This window comes from Dermacentor variabilis, chromosome 8, assembly GCF_050947875.1.
Source record: "Dermacentor variabilis isolate Ectoservices chromosome 8, ASM5094787v1, whole genome shotgun sequence".
NCBI lineage: Eukaryota > Metazoa > Arthropoda > Arachnida > Ixodida > Ixodidae > Dermacentor > Dermacentor variabilis.
The window spans coordinates 37,670,318-37,697,001 of NC_134575.1; the positions used below are offsets into that span (position 1 = coordinate 37,670,318).

Genomic DNA, 26,684 nt, shown 5'->3' on the forward strand with positions numbered 1-26,684 from the left:
GCCTTTATTTTTGTCCCCGCTCTTCTTTCAGTGTTTACTTCCCCTTTCCCTAGTGCAGGGTAGCAAACCGGATGGTTAACAGGATGGATGGTTAACCTCCGTGCCTCTCTCTAATTTGCATCTCTCTCTCTCTCTCTCTACACGCCTGCAAAAAGACCATATTTCCTTGTAAAACATCCCTATGCCCCGGTAAGAAGACCCTGTACCCCTGGCATGGAAGAATACCGTATACCCAGTAGGCCCAGAAACTCATACGAACGTTTCTGAACCGCCTCAAAAGAACAGTAACAGCGTCGCGGCGCGGGTTTTTTTGGAAAGACTCGGACAACGAGTGTTGCATAAACGAGACAAGGACACGAGTAGCAGTGTGCGCGTTCATGTGCACTTCCACAGTGCCCTCGCCTAGTTTGTGCTGCATTATTGCATTGCGTGGATAAAACAATGTATACTCGGGTGCCCGACAGCTGGCGCGCTGCGCCTTGTCCAACGCAAACGAAAAATTTGAACTCTCGTCTTCTCTTCTTTCCCTCTCCCCTCCCCACGTGCAGGGTAGCAAATGGGAAAAGGCAATTTAACCATCTCTCTCTCTCTCTCATTCGGAAGTGTGAGCTCTTTGCGCAGTGCAAACGTGGTTTTACAAGGCTAACAATGTTTAAACCGAGTTTTAGGTGCCAAGAAACGACGATATCATGATCCGCCGCACAGTGCATGGGTGTCTCCACATTGAATTTTGACCGCCTTGTTTTTTTTTCTCTCTCTAAGTGCACCTAAATCTAAAAGTACGCGAGCGTTCTTGCATTTCGCGGCCCACCAAAATGCATGCGGCTATACCGCGCCCTGCTACGAGTCTGCGACGACCTCGAGCTCAGCCGCGCCACACCGATGTCGCGTATCATATCTACTTGGTGTTTTTGTTTATATACCTTCGCACCCGTACTATAACCCCTACAGCTATGGCTTCAACGAGGAAAAAAAATATCTGTCATCTTTTCTGAGACTGTCAATAAACTCCAATCAACGTCGGCAGTCACTATGGGCTACCGCCAACGGTAGCCACTGGAAATTCGAAAATACTCGGGCACATCGTGGGACGTGCATACCTGGTGTGCGGTGCCACCGCTCGCCTTCGCCACGACGACGTCCCCTTCCGTCGAAGCCACCGTCCCGTCTCGGGAGTGCGACGGGGATCGGTCGACGGCCCAGGACAGGTTGGTCGCCGGGTCTCCGCGGGTCCCCGGGCTACCGGACGACGCCGTCCCCGTGCCGAGGACGTCCGCGGTCGTCGTCGTCTTCGCGGATGCGTTCGTCGCCGGCGACGGCAGCGGTCCGGAATTGCGGGTCGTCGACGAGTCGTCGGCGGCGCGTACCAGCGACACGCAGGGCGCCAGCAGGACCAGCAGAGGCGGCAGCAGCAGCAGGAGGGGTACCAGGAGCCTGGGAGCCGCCGCTGGTACCCCGCCGCCCGGTCCCATCGCAGCGGCTCCTGGCGGGGCTCCTGCGAACGCCGAAAAAAAAAACCGTACAGCTGTAGACGTCAGAGCTATACCACTGTAGACCATACTATACTACTATATAATATCACTGTAGATCTTCAACGTTGCAGTGTCAGTGATTCCATTTTGAAATCAAGCAATTGAGAGAGAGAGAGAGAGAGAGAGAGAGAGAGAGAGAGAGAGAGAGCCCTTTAATTAGAGGCAGAGATTTTAGCCGGCGCACAGACATCGTTGACATGCTACTCTGCGTGGGGAAGGGGAAGGGGCTAGAAGCTTCTCAAGTGGATAGATCCACTTATTTTTCGAGCCCTCTCTTCCACAAAAGAACATATTTGTGGATGGAATGATGTTTTTTGATTGATTGATTGATTGATTGATTGATGGATGGATCGATCGAATGAATGAAGGAATGAGATATTGATTGATTGATTAAATTGGGGAGAGAGAGAAGGAGAGAGGAACAAAAAAGAAGAATAAGTTGAAAAAGTTGGCCACTGAGTTTTGTGATTCACGGGCAAGGCATGCTATGGTAAAGTCCTTCGGTGTACGCACCGTCCTACAATGAGGTGACCGAATTCGCTGCGTGAAAGGTACATGAGGGCGACAGAGTAGAACCAAAGCTTGTCGAGTTTACCAATGTTTTCTAAGTATGTGAATGAAAAGTTCATCGCACGCCCCTGTTGTGTGAGGCGGGCTAAAGGGCCCAAGAGACAGCCGAATGGCAAAGGTCTCTGTGTAAGCGAATGCGTGCAATGTTCATAAAACGCACGCTCGTCGGCATACGCTGAACACTCGAACAAGATATGCTCTACGGTTACAAATGAGCCACATTTGTTGCAGTGCGTACTTGTCACTTGACCGAAGCGGTACGGTAAAGCACCTAGTGTAAAGATGAAATTATGGGGTTTTACGTGCCAAAACCACTTTCTGATTATGAGGCACGTCGTGGTGGAGGACTCCAGAAATTTCGACCACCTGGCGTTCTTTAACGTGCACCGAAATCTAAGTACACTGGTGTTTTCGCATCCATCGAAATGCGGCCGCCGTGGCCGGGATTCGATCCCGCGACCTCGTGCTCAGCAGCCCAACACCATAGCCACTGAGCAACCACGGCGGGTCCTATAGTGCAAACATATTCGCAGATGCGTGCAAATCTGAACAACTGGTACATCATAGACAGCGAAGCCGTACTAGCAAGTTCAACACCTTTCGACGGAAGTACTATAGGGTTCATCGCAAAAAAAAAGTAAATTGGACGGCGACCACATACATAACATTATAAAGACAATTTCGCTCACACACGGGAGCCTTGTTTACGACGAACTGATCGATCATTGTGAGCAAGCCTGCCGCGTACGGTGGCCTGATAATGGTCTCGATAATAGTTATGTTTGTGGTCAGCGTAAACTTTTCGCCCTGACCATATAGTTAAACCACACCAGACGAGTTTTGCTTCCAACTCTTCACTTAACGTGGGATACGTTTGCTGGTCGTTCCGATCCAACACCTGGCGCTCTGGTCGCGAGGCCTCCTTGGGAGGTCCCATTCGGACTGCGTTGTTGTACGGCGCACCAAGCTGTCACAGCGGCTGCTGCAGAAACCCAGATGACCTCCGACGCGGAGCCGGCGTGACGTCACGTGACGTGAGAAACAAAGAAGTTACGAATTACTGGCTGAAATAGACAGCTCGGCGGAGCTGTTGTCTATTCGAGTGAGGTGTCTGCGCAAAAGGCAACGTTTAGTTCATGATCATGGACAATTACTTTCGGAGAGCGAAAATTTCGCGACTCTGGCAGACAATTTTCGTCACTGGTTCTCTCTTGGTTTTTTAACCGATCGCTTGACTCTGAGAGCCTGTCGTAGCGGTGCGTATAAGGGTCTTGGTGGAAGTCCAGCATGACGGCTTCGATGTAAACGCACCGAAAAAAATTTTTTTTTCTTTTCCCGACACAGAATTGCCGTCAATTTGAAAGATCAAATTTCCACTTGCAGATGTTGACGACGGTGCCAAACACTGCTCAAGTGCCACGTTGCGTTTAGCCGTGGAAATCCGAAGGCCCACTCCACATCGGCCAATATTGGAACGAATGTATCGCCACCTAATTGGCTTTCGCCCTCTCTGGTACAGTAGGTCAAACATTTTTACCAACATATCTAAAGAGTGAACCTCATGATTCTAAACTGAGTGTCGTTCTTCAGCGTCGATTTAAGAGTCTTCTCCGTAAGACCTGTTGTGGAAGACAAGATGCCTTACTACATATAGGACTGAAAACTTCGCATGATATATAGATAGTGCCTACCTCGTAATACTCGCAGCAAAGTTGCTGAGAAGAGCAAGACCTCAGCTGGTCATTAACAGATACGGGCGATAAGAATGAAGCGGGCACTTGAATGATATCGCATCAGCTCGCTTAGCGGTACCGTTGAGCTGGGCCATCCTTTCCTTTTTTTTTTCTAAGTGTAAACGGCACACTGTAGACCTCCTCCACTGTGCCGGCATTCTTTCACGCTTTCGAAAGACTGAAGAGAAGACCACTAACCAGCCAAAAAAAAAATGTTTACGCGTAAAATATGGTCGGCCCATCGAGGCAGCAAACACCCACTTTACATTACATCACCGACCCGTTGAGATACCTCATTAATTTTTCTTTTCTTTTTGCGCGCATATGCTTGCATGGTGGGCCCCCATTATAAGTTATATTTCTTTTTCTAAGCTAAAGTGTACTTTTAAATCGAGATACCAGTGTCAGGTGACACGCGCAAAAGACATTCTGTTTTCTCCGCTACTGGCCTTTTTTTGGAGGTGGGGGGGGGGGGGGTTCTACGACATAGCTGGAAGACGACGTAGGCAGCTGGGTTGAGCGGGCATAGCAAAACCAACATCACCAGCTCGAGCTCACTTTCAAATGAGAAAATAGAGAGGAACACAAGAACACCGCCGTTAAAACATCACCTCAACGTGTGGCGCTCACTTTCCTGCTTACATTGACTCTCTTTATGAGGCCCTCTGGGGTATCTTAAGTAAATAAATAAATAAATAAATAAATAAATAAATAAATAAATAAATAAATAAATAAATATTGTCCACACATCACCACGGCCTTCAATATATTATCTCAAACCACTTCCGTTTACTAGAGGCATAAATTAAAAAGTAAGTAAATTTCATGTTGACAGTTCATGCCGCACCCTCCACGCAACATCCATCATTCAATGGTTTCCTTTTTTATATGTATATATAAACCTGCTAAAGAACACTCTTTAGAAACGACTGTTCACGTGATTAAAAACGACACAACAGAACACACCGCGTCTTTTCGTATTTTCCGCCTCCACGTATCAGCAAGACCGCACAAACCTCGCACACAGTGTAACTGATAAGCACGGCTAGCCCAGGTAAAACACATCTCCGCTGGCAGCAACGTTCAGCACGAAAGAAACATCACTGCGACGGCGACGGCAGAAATGCACCTGGAGTGTCCGTATAAAGTGTCATCGCAGTAAAGGAGCGCCAAAACTGACGCATTCATTCAATAACGCTCTATTCAACCATCTGCGCCCACGGTAACAAAGCATATTATATATATATATATATATATATATATATATATATATATATATATATATATATATATATATTCCTACCGGATACGACGATGCCTGCATCCTCTAGAGGGCGCCACTTCGCAGAGGCGGCGACCGAGACGGCGACGCCGGTTTGCGCGTAGCAGACGTCAGGCATGTTCAACATATTCGGTGCGAACGCGCCGCTTCGGTGACTTCTGTTATTGTCCGCACAGGCAACTCTTCCAGAGTACACATATACACCTAACAGCCCAGACTCTTAAAAAAATAGCTTCCGCTGCACTGTCTTCGTTCATAAGGTACACTCTGCGCAAACGCCCCGTCGCGTCGTCGTCTTTGTCGACTCTCTCCAAGACCAGGAAGAGACGATACCGACCGCACTGTGGCTTCTCGCCGCTTATCGGTCCCCCTTCTTCAATCTCGGCATACCTCCCTCCCCCTAATACACCTCCTCACTCTCCCCCTTAACGCCCTCTGCTGCCATTAGCCACCGCCTTCGCAATGATGAGAGAACCGCGCTCGCAATACCAAGATAGAAAGGAAGCAAGTGGCCGCACGCATGCACACGGAGAATCAATGTTCTCGCGCTCATTCGATGAGGACAGCAGCTTCGAGGGGCTGAAGGGGAGAGGGCGAGGGTATGGAGGGGAAGGGGGTTTAGCCGAGGGGGGGGGGCGCACACGCCGCGGAAACAATCGAACGCTCCCTGCAAACATCGACTGGGTCTTCGCGAGCTACACACTTTATTTAGCACATTCACAGATCCTTCGAAGGTGCGCTGTGCGCGCACGCGAGGCCCGAGTCACGCGGAATCTCGACGTAAGCGAGAGTTCGACGGTTTCCCCGTACGCAGGAGCGCGGACACGAGACATCACTGAATTGCAGTTTTGCGTTGCGTTTTAAACGGCGGTGCTGACGCTCTATAAACCGCGGCAACGATATCGGCAAGCGTATCGCCGAGGCCTAAATGATTTGCCATTATACCTGTCTGTTTCTACGAGCCCGTATGGCTTTCAGTAACCAGGAGGAGGAAGCGCCGTGACGTCACGATACACCGCGGCTCGCACCGTTGACGTCATCGCTGCTGCTGTCACGCGCTAGCGCAGCGGGAAGAAACTCGCACAGCAATCTTGTTTACATATTTCACGACTTGCGTCATCATACCTAAACAGGGGTGGGGGGAGAGTTAAGGTGTAAGCAGTGACGTCATCGAGAGCGTCATATTGTCGTACAGTAAGCACGACCTGCACTTTGTCTAGATCCGCTGATCACCAGCGGCACAAGTGGAAGCTGCGAACGGGATAAACAAAATGGCATGCGGTGACGTCATACGTGATTACTCCCCATTATCCCTATGTTGCTAAGTAGCTACGTCAGCAATTTAGCTGTGTCACGACATCATGATGGCGTCGGTGAGGCCAGTTCCGACATCTCGAGAGAAACTTCGGCATTCAATATTAATGTATCTAATAACCTGTTTCCCAGCATTCACGATTCCGAAGCTTTTTTTACGTCCGAGAAGCGCGCGGTAGAGCTTGCATGCAACTCCGAAAAATTTGTGCCTGCACACCTTTCAAAGCCGCCGTACACGCATGCTCCGCCTAACTTAGGAAAGCACAGAGTATACACGTTGATGCCTCAACTGTGGAGATGGTGGGATATACCAGCTTCAATCACGCTCATAGATACACGCGCCTTCTCGTTTATGTCGCAGGCTCGAAGCACTTGAAAGAGAACGAGAAAGGTCGCGCGCTGACGTGTATACCCTTGTGCAAATGAGGCTGCTTTTCATTCCGGCAGCAATTACCCTCGTCGCGCGCTTATGAGACTTCAGAAAAAAAGAAAAAAAAAAGCCTCGACCGCGGCGTGAAATGCGCTGGGAGACGCGCGGTTCGATGAGGGCCCGACACGCGGGAGAGAATTACAGCGTCCGCATTAGACAACAGCCTTAGACGGGCATTATCCCTCAAGAGAAAAGTGTATAACAGCTGTGTCTTACCAATACTCACCTACGGGGCAGAAACCTGGAGGCTTACGAAAAGGGTTAGACTTAAATTGAGGACAACGCAACGAGCTATGGAAAGAAGAATGATGAGTGTAACGTTAAAGGGATAAGGGATAAGAAGAGAGCAGATCAGGTGAATACTTACCCTTGCAAGTATTCTTCATAATGTTCGATTGCATCTCAAGAGAAAGCCGACGCCTACTGAAACATTTGGTAGGCGTGCATCTTAGGTAAACACAGCAACACAGACGCGAACAAAGGTCGAGGAAACGAGGCAACTCGTGCGAATGTCAGTTTTTGTTTATTTAGGCGTGCGTGCAGTCCAATATTTCCATTTACTCGCGTTACGCTATCCATATACTTCCTACAGAATCGATGCGGATTCCATATAAATTCTGGGTATTTACGCAAGAAGTGTTCCGAAAACATGCGGCATTACTGGACTGGCATGTGCGACGTTTCGGTAGCGAACAGACGACATGCAAAACCTGGCAAGCGCGCTACTCCGCAGAACCTTCTTGACGCTACCAAGATGGCGGAGCGCGGGCACTAATCGCAATTGAAGTATCAAAATACCGGCCAGTAACGTCATTCCTGCCACCGTTCGTTCGCCATCGCCGCTTTCCGAGCTTTCAAAAGGCGTTTCCAAAGCTTTAACCACGTTACAGCAGCACCGCGACTATATTGGTTAGGGAAAGTTAGCTCTGTGGGAAAGTCTGCTTACGTACTTTCGCGTATCGCCATAAAGTCATCGCAAAGCAACAGCTGGTTAAAGACCGTACTTCTTTTTTTAAGGGTACACGGGTACTGCTGCCACGCACTTCTATCGAAATCAGTGCCAGTCGGTTATAGAAAACTTTCAACGCCTACGGACCAACGCACGTTCGACGATGCAGCAAGAACACCTTGACGTCGACAAATAGCTGCGTCCGATCGTTTGAATTTGTTTGACTCATAAAATGCGTCGTGTGCAAGTGGCTTCACTACATAGGCGCAAAGTGCTTATATGTGCCATCGGGCACACTTGCACGCAAGGCATATAAGTATATTCGCGTTAAGAGGGAGCTTTAGGCCGGGGTCAACTCTAATTTGCCTGTTCCAATAGATGACAATAAGAACAGGAATGCTTTTTTTTTTGGGGGGGGGGGGCACTGCGCCTTCGATATGAATGAGATGCGTTGTACTGGAATGAGACAGTTTAAATCCTAGCGACTCTGCGAAGCTGAATCTTGATTTAAGGACCTGAGATGTTTTACCAAAAAAAAAAAATTCGCGCAAATTTGTCCTGGAGTGATTTACAAGGGTTTCCCGAAAATTCACAAGTGTGAAAAGAATTTAAGCACGAAGTTCACAAACCCGTAATTGTGCACCAAAAGCAGATATCTCAGTTTTCTGAACTGCAACTGTTACAGCACCTAAGGCGGGTAGATTTGACATGTGAATTTACAGCTAATGTGATAAATTTGGAGTTTCACGTGCCAAAACTACGATGTGGTTATAAGACAGGCCGTATAGTGGGGGACTCCGGAAATTCGGACCACCTGGGGCTCTTTAACGTGAGCTTAAATCTATGCACACGGGTGTTTTCGCATTTCGCCCCCTATCGAAATTCGGCCGCCGTGGCCGGGATTCGATCCCGCGACCTCGTGCTTAGCAGCCCAACACCATACAGCTAATGTGAAATTGATTCAATGTGCACGAGGGTTTTGCAAAAGTCTGACTCAAAAATGAGTGGTATATGTTTCATAGAGGTGTACACCCAATTCCGTCCGATTTATATGTCTTAATTGGTGCGTATCAGAAATGTGGTATCTTTAGTTATTACTGAGTTGCAGAGTTCAAAACTCGGTACTTGAGTTACTTCTGTAATTGCCCACTTTTGAAGAATTTTTTGGGTAGGAATTGACGATATATAATAAAAAAGCTGCTTTGCACAGTTAGCAGATTTTAGCTGCTTACTTTAAATGCAGAGAACCTACACAAATGAGGGCAGTGGTTGCAAAACCAAGCGGTCTCCCATTTCCCATGCATTTAGACAGGAGTTTCAGAGCTAAAACCCTCTTTTACGCGAGTTTTAACTTCCGTGTGGCCAACAGGAAGCCCACCAAGCACTTGCACAACATTCGTAATATCCGAAAACTCGACTAAACCGGGTTCTTCTTGACGGGAGTCTACTGTTTTCGATAGGACTCATTCTAAACAAGCGAAACACGCGATCTACATAAAATCACGGAGCCATTCCATTCTGTGAAGGTGGATGACCGGCGCAGATGCTTGGCGCACGATAAAGAGGCGACACAGAAATTTAAGCAAACGTACGAACACATTTACAGTCTTGATCGCTGGTCATCGTGACGAAAGGTACGCACACACATTCATGTTTATACATCCATGTTTATTCGTGCTAAACATTCGTTATATACATTCGTGGTTTCATTCCGCGATCTGCGGAGGCAAAGAATTTGAGACCGAAATCACCGCACCACACCGCAGTGGGCCAATGCCGTCAGCGCCTTCGCAGAGGGAGGGTCAGTATGGGAACGCTGGCATGACGAGCGGCGACGGAGCCACCTGTGGAAAACGACGACGACGAACGCGCGAGCACTGGCACGAGCCACTGGTGATGATTAAAGTTTTTGCCCACACAGATTTGTTGACGGACACGAAAAATGCGCGGAACCCTAGCCATAAACAGCTTCGCTGTAGTACTTTCGCTTGCCGGCGTTTTCTGGCGTACTTTGACTACTTTCCAGCAGTAAGTTGTATTCTTCTGGTAGGATGAGTGAAGTTTTAAAAAGCAACACCACCCACAAAAGAAAAGAAAAAGAAAGGAATCCAGGAGCTCAATGCTGATGATAGGGTTAACGGGCGCTGGTCGTGCGACGTTTTTGCAGTATGTGCAACTACATCTGAAGGGAAACCGGTGAAAATATCACGTAAGACAGAGAGACCTAAAGGCTCCTTGCACAGAACAGATTGAAAGTGCTCGCTAAAGAAATTTTGACGCCTATCATGCAAACGGTTTTGCAGAAGAAAGTTTTCATGCTCTTGAATCATCGCTTCAGGCACACACTGACGAAGTTGATCTAAGCTGGAAGGAGAACATACGCGAGAGGAGCGCCTTGACGATCGAGAGCTGCGCTTCCTGCGGCGCGCCATCAGAGTGTCTGCATGTCCGGTATTCCGGTATACCGGGATAGCGGACGCGGAATACCGGGATAGCGGACGCCGAATACCGGACGCTTGTCACAACATCTTACGAAGATTTCTCTAACCAGAATGTCTTGTAGACACCTTTTCGTGTTTCTTGAGTGTTGTCGTCGAAAAAGAAAAGTTTAAAGAAAAAGGCAACGCCTCGACGATTACGCCCCTGGCGAAATTTTACAGCAGCAGCGAAGTAGAATAGACTGGTAACGGCAACAATTGATCAGTGTTTGTCTGGTTGGGCTCTGCGCTGACAGGTGGTGCCCCGAATCCAATCGATCAGAGCAAAAACACACCGGAGCAAACGTTCGCGCCAAGATGAGGCATGTGCATGCTGCAGCGAAAACTCCGGAGACCACTCGGCACACCCCAATGGAATGCGAAGGGATCCCCGCAGCGAGACCCGTAAATAGCATGCACCTTCCAAGAAGCACTGGGATTAAAGTGGACGTAAGCATCACCCGGTCAGAAGTCGAAATAAGCGAGAGACGTATAAAGCATTGGTGGGGGAAAAAAGTAGGGATGAGATTGATACGATCGTATCCGTTAAAAGCACAGATAGCGTTACACGGTAGACAGAGAAGTTTTGAGCAAGAGAAAAAAGATTGAGATGTATACAAAAATGCTGAAGTGAGAAGCATGTATAGCATACCTGATTAATTCAAGCAGGCTAGGTGACTATTTGTCACCGCCAGGTTTCAAAGGAGACGCTTATAAATCATCATCACCATAACGTGTATGCCTCCGATAACCCGGTGATCCGCAAACGATACCGGAATACCGGAGACGCTAAAATTCTCTTTTGTGGCACACGCCATGTAGCTTCCATACTCTCGGCAAATGAATGATGTTGCCTCCGAGATTTCGGTAAACAACATTAGCATTGTTTTTTAGCGTGTTTTAGTTTCCGTTTCTTTTTCACCCGCGCCATTAGACGTTTGAGAAAAGAATCTTTCAGACAGGAAGGCACGGTTCATTTCAAACACTAAGCAACACTTTTTACCACAGTCGCTGATCTCGGAGGCGCACATGACAAAGAACAGCCTTCCGGGACTAATGCAAACACTAAATGGAGGCTGCTATCGTAAATAAACGATTATTTCTCACGTATGAAGGGCAACTATAGAGGTGCTTATCTACAATGCTGATAAACAGCCTAAGCAAAACTTTAGTACGGCACCGTGCGTGGACTCTGCCCTTTGTCCTGTCTAAAATTTTAACTTATTTGTGTCGCAGTACAAGGCCGCATTTCAATACTGAACAATGCTATAGACAGCTGGCCAGAACTGCATCCTTCTTCTATAAATACACTTTATTTTTCATTCATTTGCTATACAGGATGGCAGTTTTTGTCTGTCCATGGTTCACCATTCAATATTTTTTGTTCTGAATTTCTATTTTTATTTTATATTTAGTTGTGCTCGAATGCAAAGAAAAAAGGCAAGAGAGATTTTCTTTCTTTGCGATCCGAGAACATTATGCCACAGCGCTGGAGACTATGTACTGATAAAAGAAATGAGTGGACAAGGGGATAGGCGTGCAGATAAGTTGAACCAGCGCGCGCTGAAAACAGAAGTAATAGGAGTTACTTCCTCGTATGCGCCGCGATAAAGCCTTTCGTGGTACATGTTGCGAAACCGTGCAAGATAAGCCACGTCCTTTCAGTACTATAAGCAGTGGAAGTGCTCGGCGTGCTCCCTGAATATCCTGTTCTCTCATATAACAACATCGTACTGACAGTGCCAACGTGGGAGCGGCCCGCCTTGACTTAAGAAGTCGAGCCTCCGGACCTCATTCCAATAAATATTTTCACACACACACACACCGGAAGTTACAACGCGCTGTGGGCACTGTGCTGCGCTCGCCCTTAAACAATCGTAATTGAAATGCTGTTGCCTTTCCATTGACTTTTTCTTGACGTTACATTGCAATTTCGGTTGAGATACAATTGAATTTCAATGAAGCTTGCCAACATGTAATCATTAAAATAAAAAAAAAGAAATCTCGCGAGCTCAACAATGGGACGAGGGGGGGGGGCAGGGTGTTAGCTCGCATTTCTGAAAAAGTTCGTATGGAGCACGCACATAATGTGAGGCACACGTGCAATTTATTAACGATTATTTAAATACCTTTAGTGTCCATCGTAAATTAATAGGGCAGTGGGAGTGCAGACGTAAGTGAAAAGCAGGTATGCCGCATCTGCGAGCATCGGAAACGGACAGATGTGTTAGCGAAATTTCAAAGCTTAGTGAAATATTCACAGGGTTTATAAGAGAGTATTACGAACAGTGCTGGACTTCTTTTTTATATCAGAGCTGTGTATAATACGCTCATCAATTTTGTGTTCTTTCGAAGATTGCGTAGGTGCAACTTATCCAGTTGTCATTTTTTTATGCGTGAGCTGCAGACTTGTAGACTCGAAGCTACCGTTTTTTTTTATTTTTCTAATTTTTCCTACTTCCAGCAATTGTTGCATACAGAATTGATGGCCAAATCTGCTGCATACAGTCGGTACATTTAAGGTTTTCTCTTAGATGCAGCAAATATGATCAAAGTCGGTCATGGTAGCTCGCGAGGGAAAAAGATATTTCGATGTTTCCATGAATTTGAGGTAACAAACTAATGTGGTGGAGCTTCCTTTCAGTGCGGTGCAAATATAGTGTATCAGAATAAACAGAGATCGCGGTGGTAGATTGTGCTTCACCTATCTGATGGTTAATTCATTCGATCTTTTTTTTCCTTGTTCTTAAGTTATTTTTGCTCGTCTGCTTACTTTCTTTATTTCTGCTACTTATCTTTCATTTGAGTTTATTTGCGACTTATGCGGGACAGCCACGGCCCTTCCATGACGTAGTATCCAGCGCTCGAACTATTTACCAAGCATTTGCCGACCAAGACGTAGGTTGATAAGACGGCAAAGTAAGACTACTTGACTAATCTGGACGACCAATACCGCTGCAAAAATGACGCCAGCTATTTAACTACAGCTTAAGAGGTATACTAAATTAAGGCAATAAAATCAATAGAAAAACAAAGTAGGTTAAAATTATGATATTCGGAACATGATTTTAAAGTGCCTGTAAAAATCACTAATGGTATGTAATTGCAATTGAAAAAATTTATTAAAACCAACGAAATGTCAGGAGAAAGCTAAAAGAAGTTATACTACGATAATTCGGAACACGAGTTTTAAGCGCCTGTAGAAACGAATCGTGGTATTTCATTGCGCAAGACAAAGTTTACTAAAAAGCAGCGAAATGCCAAGAGAAAGACAGAAGAAGTTACACTAGTACATTCACCATAAGAGTTACAACTGCCTGTAAGAATGACTCCTGGTATTTATTTGCGCTTGACAAAGTTTATCAAAAGCAACGAAATGTCAAGAGAAATATAAAAGAAGTTATACGACGAGATTCGGCACACGAGTTTTAAGTGCCTGTAGAAATGAATCGTGGTATTTCATTGCGCTAGACAAAGGTTGCTAAAAAGCAGCGAAACGCCAAGAGAAAGACAAAAGAAGTTACACCAGGACATTCGCCATACGAGTTTCAACTGCCCGTAAAAGAGGCTCGTGGTATTTGACTGCGCTTCACAAAGCTTCTTACGAGCAGCGAAAAGTCAAGAGGAGCGGCAAGAGAAATTGAATTACGACTTTTTCAAAGAGAAGACTGCTTTAATTCGTTTAACGAAACACGATAGAACGTACGATGCGAGTGTTTCTGGCCCATGCTTTTTCTTTTCTTTTCTTTTCTTCTCAGTCAATACAAAGTGAGTGTCGTTTACAACTGTTTACAAGCCTGCCCAGTTTTCAGTAGAAAGGGCACGCAAAGGAAACAACGGGCCCACCCGCGCGCATGCAGAAAGAAATAAAAAGAAGAGAAAAGAAAACACAAAGGAAAATTCAGTGAGTAAAAGAGCAGCTCCTGTGTCGGTCCTGATATTGACGGCGAGAAAGACAAACAATGCATCCCCTGCATTCCACCCTGCGTCAAACTCGGCCACCAAGTCTTATTGGGAAGCCTGCTGCATCTTAGGGAAAGAAAGAAAAAAAGAAAGAAAAGGTGGACGCAAGCACCGAGCGGCACCAACATTCTTCGGAAAGCAGCGCTTCCTTGGACAACAAGGTTACTCACTCAAATGTATCGCTCAATTGAAGCAACTCCGCATACCGTAAAACACCGCTTACAGCGATGTTTTATGGTGGGCGGTGTGCGCTTAAAGCGAAAAAAAAATCTTAAAAACGCCGATGGCGATTTTCTGGCTATAAGCGATCGATTTTCGTGATATAAGCGGGTGATTCAGATTCGTCCCAGCGCCCTAACTTCAGCTATTTTCACATTCCGAATACAATAAGAAATCGTTAGTTACATTCTGTTCGGCAGTGGGAAACTGCATAAATTTCTGTGTAACGTTATCCGTCTGCGCTTACATGCTGTACAGAGTGCAGCCGCTCGTTCAATGTTCAATATCATATTACTGTTAGTGGTGCACACATGCTAGGGGCAATATTAGGCCAGGCCTGCTTCCGTGAGATGTCTATACACAAATAAATAACGAAATACAAACTCTTTATAGACATCCTGGTGACTGAGAGTACGTTTCTCGATGGGAACCAAAATATCGTGCCGACACCGCTTATAACGAAGTATCGGATTTAACGAATATTTTCGCTTACTATCGACTGCTTAACTGCAACTGTTTTATTTTTTTCACTGTATTCCGTCGTTGAAACAGCCGCAGAAGAAAGCTATGCACTCAAAGACTAGGACGCATCAAACGAAATAACACGTTCTTGCTTTTTCTACGAGCCCAGTTACAGAACGTATCAGTGCTGCGACAGTCGGTCGTTTTTCCAACACCACCCGCAAGCAAACCTTTGACAACGTGCCCCTAAATTTGCTAAGGGAGCAGTGCATAAAAAACCAGGAAGCAAGAAATGTGAAAAACCGACGCCACGAACGCTGAACTAACAACTGAACTATTAGGTCGCAAAGACACTGCTGCAGTTCTTGCATGATGTAGTTGGAAGCTTCTATTGAACTTTTATTTAACTTTATTTTACTATTTATGCACTGCGGCTACTCCTCCCAAATTGCTCTCCATGCGTGAGGAGACTACGTACATTTATTTCTATACGCCAAGCCTTCTCTCAGTGAGCTTTGCTCGTTTCTGTACAACTTCGCCTAATGTATGGCCACTACCGCATCCAGCAGCGCCTCATATGCTTCATTAGGGATATTTATCTTTTTCCCTAAACGTGGTATTCTTTGCCGAATAACGGGCTACCGGAGACGCGGAACGGTCGCTACAATGCCGGTAGCGTCATCTGTTGTCGCAGAGTCACGCCGAGCTATTACTGCAATGACCAACCGTATTCCGACGGCAACTTCCGGTGTAAAGTGTCCGGAGGGACATAATGCTTATCCCGCAGCGTTTTTTTAAAGAAATTTCGTCGACAGGAGTTCACCCACGTAACACAAACACGTATCCCTGCCTATAACGTGCTGTGGTTGGACAAAGCGTCACAAGATGTCGCCACCAGCTTTTGCTGCCGCCGTGCACGGTGTAACCCGGCGTATCCGCAAACCACAAGGTCCATCTATCCGACTGGACTGCGCTTTCGCAACTCGGTGTGCGACGTGCTGGACTCGGCAACGTGCTTAGCCAGTCCAACGTGGCGGCACCCGCACGTCGCCGATCGTTCCACCGAGTGCATACTTCGTGAAGTATACGAGTTCACAGTATTCCCTGGCATGCACTCGACAGAAAGCTTGGTACAGTACAGCGTACTAGTACTAGTATTATATAGTTGCAAGGGGCGGCACGCCGGTTTGGCAAGGGTAAGAACTGGCACGCTGTAAACGTGTTTGAACCCTTGAGGGTGTTTTCTGCTCGCACTGGTAACATTCTTACGGTTAGGGCCTTACAAAAATTTTACAGAGGCTGACAACGGAGCTCTAACTAGACGTGCGATGAGAAAGGACGTTGTTGAAAACTACGTAATCATTCTGACAGTCTTCGGCGCACAGAAATATCCGACAAGAGAATTTCACGGGGAGAGAGACGAAAACTCCCCGGTCGGATATTTCAGTGCACACCCAAAGCTGTCAGAACGATTACGTAGTTTTAAAATTACGTCTTTTCTCATCGCACGTCTAGTTAGAGCTCAATTGTCGGCCTTTGTAAATTTTCGCATGGCCGTAACGGTAAGGACGTTATCAGTGCGAGAAGAAAACACTGTTAAGGGTGTAAACATTTTTACAGTGCACCGAACCGGCAAGAACTCGTTTCGCGAATCACAGGGAGGTTCGAGTGTAACTATAGACTAAAGCCACGAAAGGTTAGAAGTCTCGATAGTCTTCTATTAGAATTAGAAGTCTCCATAGTTAGAAGTCTCGAAAGGTAGAAGCTCGATAGTCTCGAGTGTGATGCGGCAAGAAAGCCGACACAATCGCACGCGGACGGCGCAGCTTAATAATTCTGCATTCCGCCGCAAAACAATCTTGTCGGCATGTTTGGGCCCGTCGTGTGTCCTCGACGAACACTCACCGATTCCTCCAACGTCTCTTCAGCGAACAGTAGTTGCGTCCTCGACAAGATTTCTAGTGCGACACAATGGAGTACGGCGTCACACGGTGCGCCGCAAAAAAGAAAAAAGAAAACAAGAAAGAAGGAAAGAAAAGAAGAAAAAAAGGAAAAGACGGGTGGACAGGGAGGAACAGGCGGAGGTAATCGTTGCGGAATTCCGAGCACGCAGTCCGTCGCGGACAAACAACGGGGTCAGAAAACAGTGCCGACCGATAAGCGATGCTCAGGGACAACCTCCCCCCCTCCCCCCGAACTACAGCCCCGGCCACCTCCCGACTGTACACTATGCCGAGTATTCGAGACAATCGACTGGAGAGCGTGTCGCACGTCCATGAGACACGAGAAGAAGCGCGAGAACCAAAGAGCACGCTCGGGACGCGCTAAAGCAGGGCCGGGAAAGGGAACGAGACCTCGGACGGTCGGAACCCAGCAACAGAGGCACGTTCATGGCGTTATTTGTGCATCGATTACTCTGTAATCGCCGCGAATCCTTAGCGAAAAGAAGTTCGAGCGATGAATTCACGCGGTTTCAAAGTAGAAAAAAAAAAGCCGCACCCTCACAGGCTGAGGCGCCATTTCGCACCGCGGAGGGCTGCGGGTTAAAAACGCGAAACCGAAGCTCCCAATAAACACGTCACGCGGGGTTTTTTTTTTTTTCCACACTCCAAGCCCGTCAGAATGTGCCCTCCCCCCCTCCCCACACTACCTCTCGGCCGGGGATCGAAACCGCGACTTTGTGACCGGCGGCAGACACCCACAGTGAGTGAGCCACTTCAGCGGTAGGATTAGCCGAAGTCGTCGACGAAATGGAAGTTAAACACTGCGGAACAGGCCTTTTCCTCTCGAAAAGAAGTTCCTCGGCGCACCCTTTGTGGCTTACGTGAATTTATTAAGAAAAGAGAAAAAAAAAAGATTGCCCCTTTGAGGAGTGGCGCGGGGGATCATCTCGTGCCGAAATAACAAACGTCACGAATTATCCTTACAAGTCATTCCAGCACGCTGAAAAAAAAAAAAAAAGGAGCGGGTAAGTCGACGAAGACGACGAACGACGAAGCGGTGGTATCGTTCGCTCCGCCATCTTGGCTGTTATATAGCCTCCCTCCGCCCATATTTTGGAAATACGCGTTCCCCTTCACCAATACTCTTTTATCTCAATACCCCGCGCGCGTTTCCCTTTCCGTTAAAGCCGCGCTCCCGGCGTGTAACCCTCAGGCCACCGCCATCGGCGCATGCGCGAATAAGCGTGACGTATAAGCGTGACGTTCCCGACGGGATATTTGCTAGTGCAAGAGTGGTGAGGGAGTGTACGCAACATCGATCACTATCACTGTTGGGGAAACTATACACGTAAGCACCTAAGGGGTTAAAGAAACATTTTGGCGTTTGGGACCGTGCAATTATCTGTACAATTGTCCGACCTTAAAAACGAAATTCGCAACTTTCGCACCACGTTGCTTTATTATTATTATTATTATTATTATTATTATTATTATTATTAGTAGTAGTAGTAGTAGTAGTAGTAGTAGTAGTAGTAGTAGTAGTAGTAGTAGTATATGAATAACCGCGGAAACCCACTGGCTATATAGCGTCGAGCTGCAAATCCCGAGGTGGTGGGCACGACCCTGGCCGCGACGGCCACATATCGGCTGGGGGGCCAAGGGGAGAGGGAGGCCGTATTTTAAAAACGCATCCACCCCCCCCCCCACGCCCCCACGTAAAGAGGGGATCAGTCCCACTAAGCGTTACAGGGACAAGCTAACCGCGATGTTAAGTGACGCCTACGAATTCACACGTCGCCGGTAAATATTTTTCAAAAAAAAAAATAGACATTCCCGCGCGCATACTTTGCTCACGACTCTGCGCTCTAGTTATATAACGTTTAAACAAAACAAAGGAGGACCTCCCGCACACAAACGTCTATCAAACTGACTTCTGTACGCTGTTCGGTTTATTTCAGTTGACGCGCTGCATTTGTTATGCTCCCTGTCTGCGAGTGCTCGGGGGTGCAGACCTCGTTCAAGCCTGACGGATGGCTTTTTGTGCGCGCCCACCGAGTGTCTCTGATACTGAAATAAACGACTGATTGACTGAAACAAAACAACGATAAATAAAGCTACGTCCTCTCGAAAGTCGAGCCCCCGCAGCGAACGTCCCCGCCTGCGACTCGAGCAATTGTCCCTGAAGATCCTGCGGCCTCGTGCCGAGAGAAGCACTTGAACTGATTTCCTATCCGCGCGCGCAGTCATGAGTGAATGACATCTTCGAGAGAGAGAGAGAGAGAGAGAGAGAGAGCTACAAGTGGTCGGCCTCGCGAAAGCAAGCACCCTCTCCCTCATCCTCCCCCCCGTTCCCCTTCCCTCACCCACCGGTGACGCAATTGTGGGGCGAACGCTGCCCTTTCCGTGAACAGCGCAGTGCGTTCAACGCGATAAGTGCGGTTCGTTAGCCGAGAAGACCAGATGCGCCAATGAGGCAGGAGTCACCGCCCTGCGGATATGTCAACAAGAAGTAAATAAATAAACATGTCGACGATCGCAAACGTCAAGTGAGTTGCCCCTCAGAACTGATTGCCTAAAGCTTTTTTTTTTTTGTCTCTCTCACTCTTTCGCTATCTCCGCGAATCTAAATGGTCAATGTCTTTTGAGGTACATTTAAGAGAAGGAATATATATATATAGAGCCCCTAACGGGAGCGCTAACGGCCTCCCCTTAGGGGCTCCTGACAGTAGCTCCTCAGGATCAAATAAAATTTCGTTGTCTGTCTGTGTGTCAGTCGTTATAGTAAATGATTCGCCTACAATGCACACAACGGCCACTTTTGCCGTCAAAAGAGGCTCGGCAAAAAAAAAGAGCAGCCCCTGTCCACACACACACACACACACACACACACACACACACACACACACACACACACACACACACACACACACACACACACACACACACACACACACACACACACACACACACACACACACACACACACACACACACACACACACACACACACACACACACACAAAATACATTGACCTGTGGCGACGCCGGGTTTAAGCTTTCGCACTAGCTACCCCGTGACGTCATTGACTTCAATTGCGCCTGCTAGGGCCCAGTTAAGTTTTTCTATAGGTAAACATAGACAGCCTTGCATTCTAAAAGAGCGGAAGACTGAACTTTGCGAGCTTAAGGAACCTTTACGAAGCCAAAGCGGCCCAAATGTGCAAAAATAATTCGAAGTCGGTTTTCCTCACGTGGAGGCGCAATCCGTGATGGTACCAGGGCTAGTGTTGCGGGAAGTACTAAACAGAACCTTGAACTCCCTAGTTGTTATTTCAATACTCAATCTAATCCCGTGAAACTAAGTAAAAATAAGTTGCTAAGGAATATGTTTATAAGTCGAAACTATTTTAGTGCTTCTGTCTAGTGGATCTTCAATTTCCAAAGTTTAACGACACGGCAGCCGGAATGTTCCGACGATCTTATTATCAGCGGAAGCTCAGTACTAAACAATTCGCCGACGCCATAGTTGACAGACGCTGTCATCGTCAACGCGACCCTGGGAAGTCCGCCACGCCTACTTTGCATTGTAACTTTTGATGTATAAATCCTGTTTTTTCTCGAAGTTCTGCTTTATTGCCAAACCCTACTGGATGTCTGAATCTCTTCATGCAGCAACGACTTAGTATAAAAGGGCCCACAACAGTATATAAATTCATACGCTTAAACTGTTGGAAGATCACGTGCTAGACAATCGCGATGCCGGCGAAATTATCAAGGAAGGCAACTGGCCAATGGCAAACACCTCCTATACGGACTAAAAATAAAAAGGAAAACGTCGCGAATACGGCCCCGGTATCTCTGTCCTCACCGGGCGTCGTCACTCTTCAGTGTCACTTTCATATTCCCTTCAGGCGCAAATTATTTGCGTTCAGCGACAACTTTGCTTCAACACAGTTCTTGCATTTTCAGAACCGCGAAAAGCGTGCGGACAGCGACACGCGTTGAATTTTTTTTTCTATTCTTCGCAGAGATCCAACTTCGAGTTTGCAGGTCGTGTGTGTACCACAGAACGAACTCTCTGCGATCGCGGAACACGAGATATCAAAGTTCCAACTATTTCGCCCCTCCAGACCACTTGGAAATGCACCCATATCCAGCGCCACACGTGGGAAAGAAAAAAAGAAATGCTCTCGATGTAAAGCGTTGCAAATAAAAAAATAAAAAAAAAATAAAACGATAGCAGAAGCGAAACTGTCCGCTATACGTCACACCGACAGCAAACAACGCCCACCCAGTTGTCTATACCTTTGAAAAAACTTGTTTTACCAAAACACTTTACACATATTAACGAAGCTGGCAGCGTGTATAGGTACAATGAAAAGCGTTGCGAGTCGCCGGTACCTCACATTCTAAACATAACTATCTTAACCAGTTCTGCTTTCCTATCTTTTTTTTTTTTTTACGACCTACATCGCGGAGGCGCGCGCTACAGCGGACGCGTGGCCCCCGGAGGGTGACATACGCTGTGGAAGTATTGTTCCCAGCGGGCGGCCAGCGCGATCATCAAAGGATCGCTAAACTCCGACGCTAACCTACAGGGCACCTGCATGCTACAGCGCTCGCGAACCGGCGAGCGGTGTGTTATAGACAAAAGAACGCCGACGCCGCGGTGCGGGCGTGGGGATAATTAACGCGGGGCCCACGCTCGATCTACACAAAGCCTCGGTGTTAAGTGCGCTTCGCTGACTCCTCCTAAGAGCGTCAGCTTGAGAGGGTGGCCCACGTTTGCCCCGAGACGGAGAGAGAAGGAGGGGTTCGCGGGGGGGGGGAGGCTGAATGTTTTACCGGTGACACGACGCCGAACCGTTCACGGCTTCATTCTCTCGTGAGAGACGGCGCCTTCGTCGTTAGGCCTAACACGGTCGCCGGCTCGACGACCGGTTCTCGATGAAGCGGAGACGCTACGGGTGAAGACGGGCGCGGATGGCGTGGCGAAAGAAAGAAAAAAAGAACGAAAGCAATAAACGCGTAGAATACAAAACGAATTAATAAAGAACGCCCCGCGTTACGCACACCCTTCGTCCAGCTGCTGCGTCTTTCAAACTTGCAACCCTGTCTTACGCTATATGTATATAGCTGACTCCAAGTTATGCCTGCGAATTTCCTAATTTCATCGCGACGCCTCATTCTCTGCCGTTGTCGATTACGCTTTCTCCTCTCTTGGCTCCCCACTTTGTATAGGCAACCTTTACAGACTGTCGGTTGTCTGCGCAGTGCATCACATGTTCCGCCCAACTCTCGTTTCTTCCTGCGAATGTCTACTAGAATATCTGCCACACGTGTTTGCTCCCTAATTACCATCTCTGTATCGTAACGTTAGGCCTAACAACATCCGTTCTATCGCTGCTTGCGCGGTCGCCGACGTCTCCAACAAAAGGTCGATAATACGGCGTCCACATTATGGCTCTCACAGACACTAGGTTGCAGCGCTATAGCTATAGCCTTAGTAATTCTTAAACGCGTAAGCATTTCTATGCCTACCCAGCGAGAAATTTGTCCGTCCGTCACGTAAGAGAGAGAGAAATTTATTTACAGAAAGGCAGAGAGGTCGGCCTGAGCTATAACTTGCTCTGGCCTGCTACTCTACTCTGGGGAAAAGGGACGGGGAGGGAAAGGGAAAGACGAATACAATGGCTAATAGACCTTATAAACAATGGCTCATACCCTCCTAAATAATGGCTCATACCCCCGTAAGCAAGCAAAAACGCAGTGACTCCTACCAACGTATGGCGGAGGCTGCAAGCGCTCAGCAAAGTGAAGCGAACAGCGCATACATTCATTTAAATCACTCTTACAGCGCACAGAACAGCATACGTTTCAATAAATAACAATGTAAAAACAAGCATCCGAACCATCAATAAAGCACTGCATAACTCCCTCAGCAACTGTAGCGGTGGTTTTGCAACGGCTTCGCTAGCCCTCCTCGTTTATAAGGAGCGATAATAGTTGATAAGGGTCGGATGACGTTCGATAAGGATAAGGTAGGCAACTCCCAGAGAAGCTTCTGCGCGATTTTTTTAAACAGAAATCTATACATAGTATGCACGTGACGTCACATCCGCTGCTGTCGTCGGCTTCTGCTACCTTCCGCCATCTTGGGGTACCTTATCAACAGGCGTAGGCCTATAGGTTCCCCAACATGGCTCTGCCGTAAACCGAAAGCCGCGGAGTATCGTTGAATGACGTAAGTGCATACTATGTATACACGAGTCTACATGAAACCAAAAGAGAACGCCGTTGCCGAAGTTCACTACACAGCGTCTCGCGGGCGGCCAAGCGGGGCCGGACGAGGCGACAATGAAGAGTCGCGCAGAGCCCATTTTTCATAAAAGACATCCCTCTCCCTCCGTAGCTTCAGTGGAGGCGGCAGGGGGGAGGGGCAAGACGCTTTCGAGTTTTGCGCGGGGCAGCAAGCAGACCGCGGCCGGGCGAACACAGTGCGGAGCTCAACAATTCCATGCAGTGCAAGATAGACTATACGGGTAGGTCTACAGCCAATAAGGAGGCAGAAAGAAATAAGAATGATGGGGGGGGGGGGGGAGTCGTCGGCTGTCTGCCTCTCGATCAGAAGAAGCTCGAATACACAGGAGGCACGAAACCCCGAACAAAGACACAAAAAAAAAAAAGAAATGAAAACGACAAAGACAAACAGAAACGACAATTCGAGCGAACAGCCAACAACCTGCGATTTTTTCCCCGTTCTTTCATTTCAAAACCTAGATATCGCTTTCGGAGATAAAAGGAAATTAAAATTAAGACGGCGATTCTACGCCAACGCTGGAATATAAATGACGCTAAGGTCGTTCCAGTCGTTAACGAAGTAGCAGCAGTAGTGGATGTGACATGCAAAGAGTCATCGCGCCTGAAAGCTGTTAGCTGCCTACGCGACGACGACGAAGGCGACGTTGTGAGGCTTGTCGAGATGAGAAACCCTGATAATACGCGTATGCACGGGGAAGTTATACGGGGCATATCTCAATGCGTTTAATGCTTTTGCGTCCCTTGAGTAACGGCGCCACTCACGCAGGTTCCGGTGAATCGACCAAGAATGGACACTACCGCCACTGGCACACACTCAGTAACCCGTGTTGTATAGTATGACAGCAGCAGCAGGCAGCCAGCACCCAATAAGTGGAAGAGAGAGAAGGAAAGCTTCGCGTTAAAGGCCAATGACCTCTTTAAAAAAAAAGCGTAAGTAATATCCAATTGCATCTCACCAGCAAGTATATCGAAGAGAACAAAAAAAAATGAATCACAACAACATTTCTCTACAGAATTCTGTAAGGGCAGGCGGTAGCTTTGTACCGCTCTCGGAAATCAAACGAAAATCAATTGAAAGTCAAAGCTATTTCATCCCTGGTGCTGAATATTGATTAGACGGATCATCCACTAGCTCAAGGTACTGAAGCAGTTCATTCCTAATCCTCTCGTTCCCGAAGGTTTGCTATCCTGAAAAAAAAAATACATTTGCACAATAAATCCGTTATCAAACAGCCCCTATGAACACATGCACTCTTATATATAGAGAACCCGATTGTCGCCAGAAATCGTGCGTAATTATTGCACATGCTCGTTATACGGGCGCAAAAATTACGCTGCATTTTCTTCGCAATAACCTGGTAGAACGTAAGCAATAAGGTCGAACTAGAAGCGTGCAAGAAGAGGCCATGCCCTTCTACATCGGATATTATTACTGCAACTGTACTTCTACTGCTTTGCTACCTACCGAAAATGGGCACCTTACTAAACTTCCGTTTATCGGCCCATTCATAATTCTTGCAAGTGAAACCGCATTCCCATATATGAACAGTACAAGGCAAAAACGCGCGCTACTTTCTCACAAGATGAAGCCTTTCGAAAGCACTGCGTGACAGTCAATCGCATTTCAACGCAAAGTCTACCGAACGTAACGAAAGGCGTGCAGTCAACTGAATCGGACCCGAGATTTCTGCAAGTCCTTTCGTGAGGGAATCGCTACCGTTGCCGGCCGACAAGACGCGCACGGCGCTCCGCACTGCCGCACGTATTTGGCGAAAATGGACTAACGAACGGCTCGGGCGGGCGCCCGCCCGTCAATCTATATCTTCACCGTCAATGGGTCGTGAGCGCGCCGTCCTTACATATATATATACGCACTCAAGGACGTCCATCACAATCGACGAGCGACGCCCGCCAAGGCTTCAACGGACCCCCGCACGTGTCTGTGTGCGTGTGCGAGTGAGTGAGTGAGTGAGCGTGTGTGTGTATGTGAGTGAGTGAGTGAGTGAGAATGCGTGTGTGTGAGCGAGTGAGAGTGTGTGTTGTGTGTGTGTTGAGTTAGTGAGTGAGCGTGCGTGCGTGTGTGTGTGAGAGTGAGAGTGAGCGAGTGTGTGTGCGTGAGTGAGAGTGTGTGTTGTGTGTGTGAGAGAGAGAGTGAGTGTGTGTGTGTGCGTGCGTGTGCGAGTGAGTGTGTGTGTGTGAGCGTGCGTGTGCGAGTGAGTGAGAGTAAGAGTGAGTGAGTGTGTGTGTGAGTGAGAGAGTGTGTGTGTGAGTGAGTGGGTGAGTGAGTGTGTGAGAGAGTGAGTGAGAATGTGTGTGTGTGTGAGCGAGTGAGAGTGTGTTGTTGTGTGCGTGAGCGTGTGTTGTGTGTGCGTGAGTGTGTGTTGTGTGTGCGTGTGTGTGTGCGCGAGAGAGAGAGACGCATAAACGCGCAAATGCAAGCGATTTCGAGGAAATTCGCCTGCACCGTGACGTTACGCCCGCATTGAAAGTGCGAGCTATAGCTGTGTGTATGCACATACCCGGCTGTGCACGTGAAACAGATTAAAAATAATAAGAAGAAGAAAACTGAAAATAGGATGCAAGAAACTCGTAGCCTATTACACGTACTTACGCCCGCATAACCCACGCACTAACAGGCAAAAATCTCTTGAGCGTATATAATGTGTATACTCTATATATAGCCACGCGGCCAACAAAACATATACGTATATATATATAGCACAAAAGAATAAACACGACGTACGTGAAAACACGTTCTTTTTGACTGTCAAACGTTTCGGCTGGTGGGCCAGCCTCTCTCTCTCTCTCTCTCTCTCTCTCTCTCTCTCTCTATATATATATATATATATATATATATATATATATATATATATGGAGATGCTTCTGACGTCTGACGTAGGCGCGCAACGCCGGTAGATGGTCCCGCAAGTTTGCCGCTTGAAAAATCACGAATTGAATTACCCCTATATAGGCGGCACAGCGGCGAAATTTCCGTAAAGCGTTTACCGGCAACAATACTACACGTCGAGGAACTTAAAGCAACTGAAACGTTATTTTGATGCCCCGTGCATAAGCATATGTTTACTTTTTTTCTTTATTATATCTGAGGAGCCATCAAAGGTTTTCTTCCAACACACAAATAGCGACAGACTTGGGTCGCAATAGTTTTTCGAAAGCGCGTACATTTGGAGCTCTAGAGAAAGAAAGAGAAAAGAAAGGAAGAAAGAAAGTGAGAAAGAAAGAAACGCGTATTTGATTTTTCAGATATCCGGGCTCAAGAAAAGAACTGACTCCAAGGAGGCATGCACCGACAACATCACCGCACTTCGAAGCGACAGACTTAAAGGCCTGAAGCGATTTTCAAAGTTAACGCCTTCAACAGCGCCGCGCACGACGCGGACAGAAGAAGAGGACACATCGTACAATGCGAAAAGGAAGATGTGACGCCCTTTCCGTGGAACCACGTGATACACATCGGAGACAACCACG

General features: G+C 47.4%; 1 protein-coding gene across 1 annotated transcript in view; it reads right to left on the minus strand.

Annotated features, from left to right (window-relative positions):
* LOC142590044 (receptor-type guanylate cyclase Gyc76C-like) overlaps nt 1-26,684 on the minus strand; it is a 316,503-nt gene that overhangs the window by 189,899 nt on the left and 99,920 nt on the right. The window contains exon 2 of the mRNA XM_075701876.1: nt 1,101-1,495. Coding sequence (XP_075557991.1) covers nt 1,101-1,472 — 372 coding nt within the window. The 5' untranslated portion in view covers nt 1,473-1,495. The remainder of the gene's footprint in view (nt 1-1,100; nt 1,496-26,684) is intronic.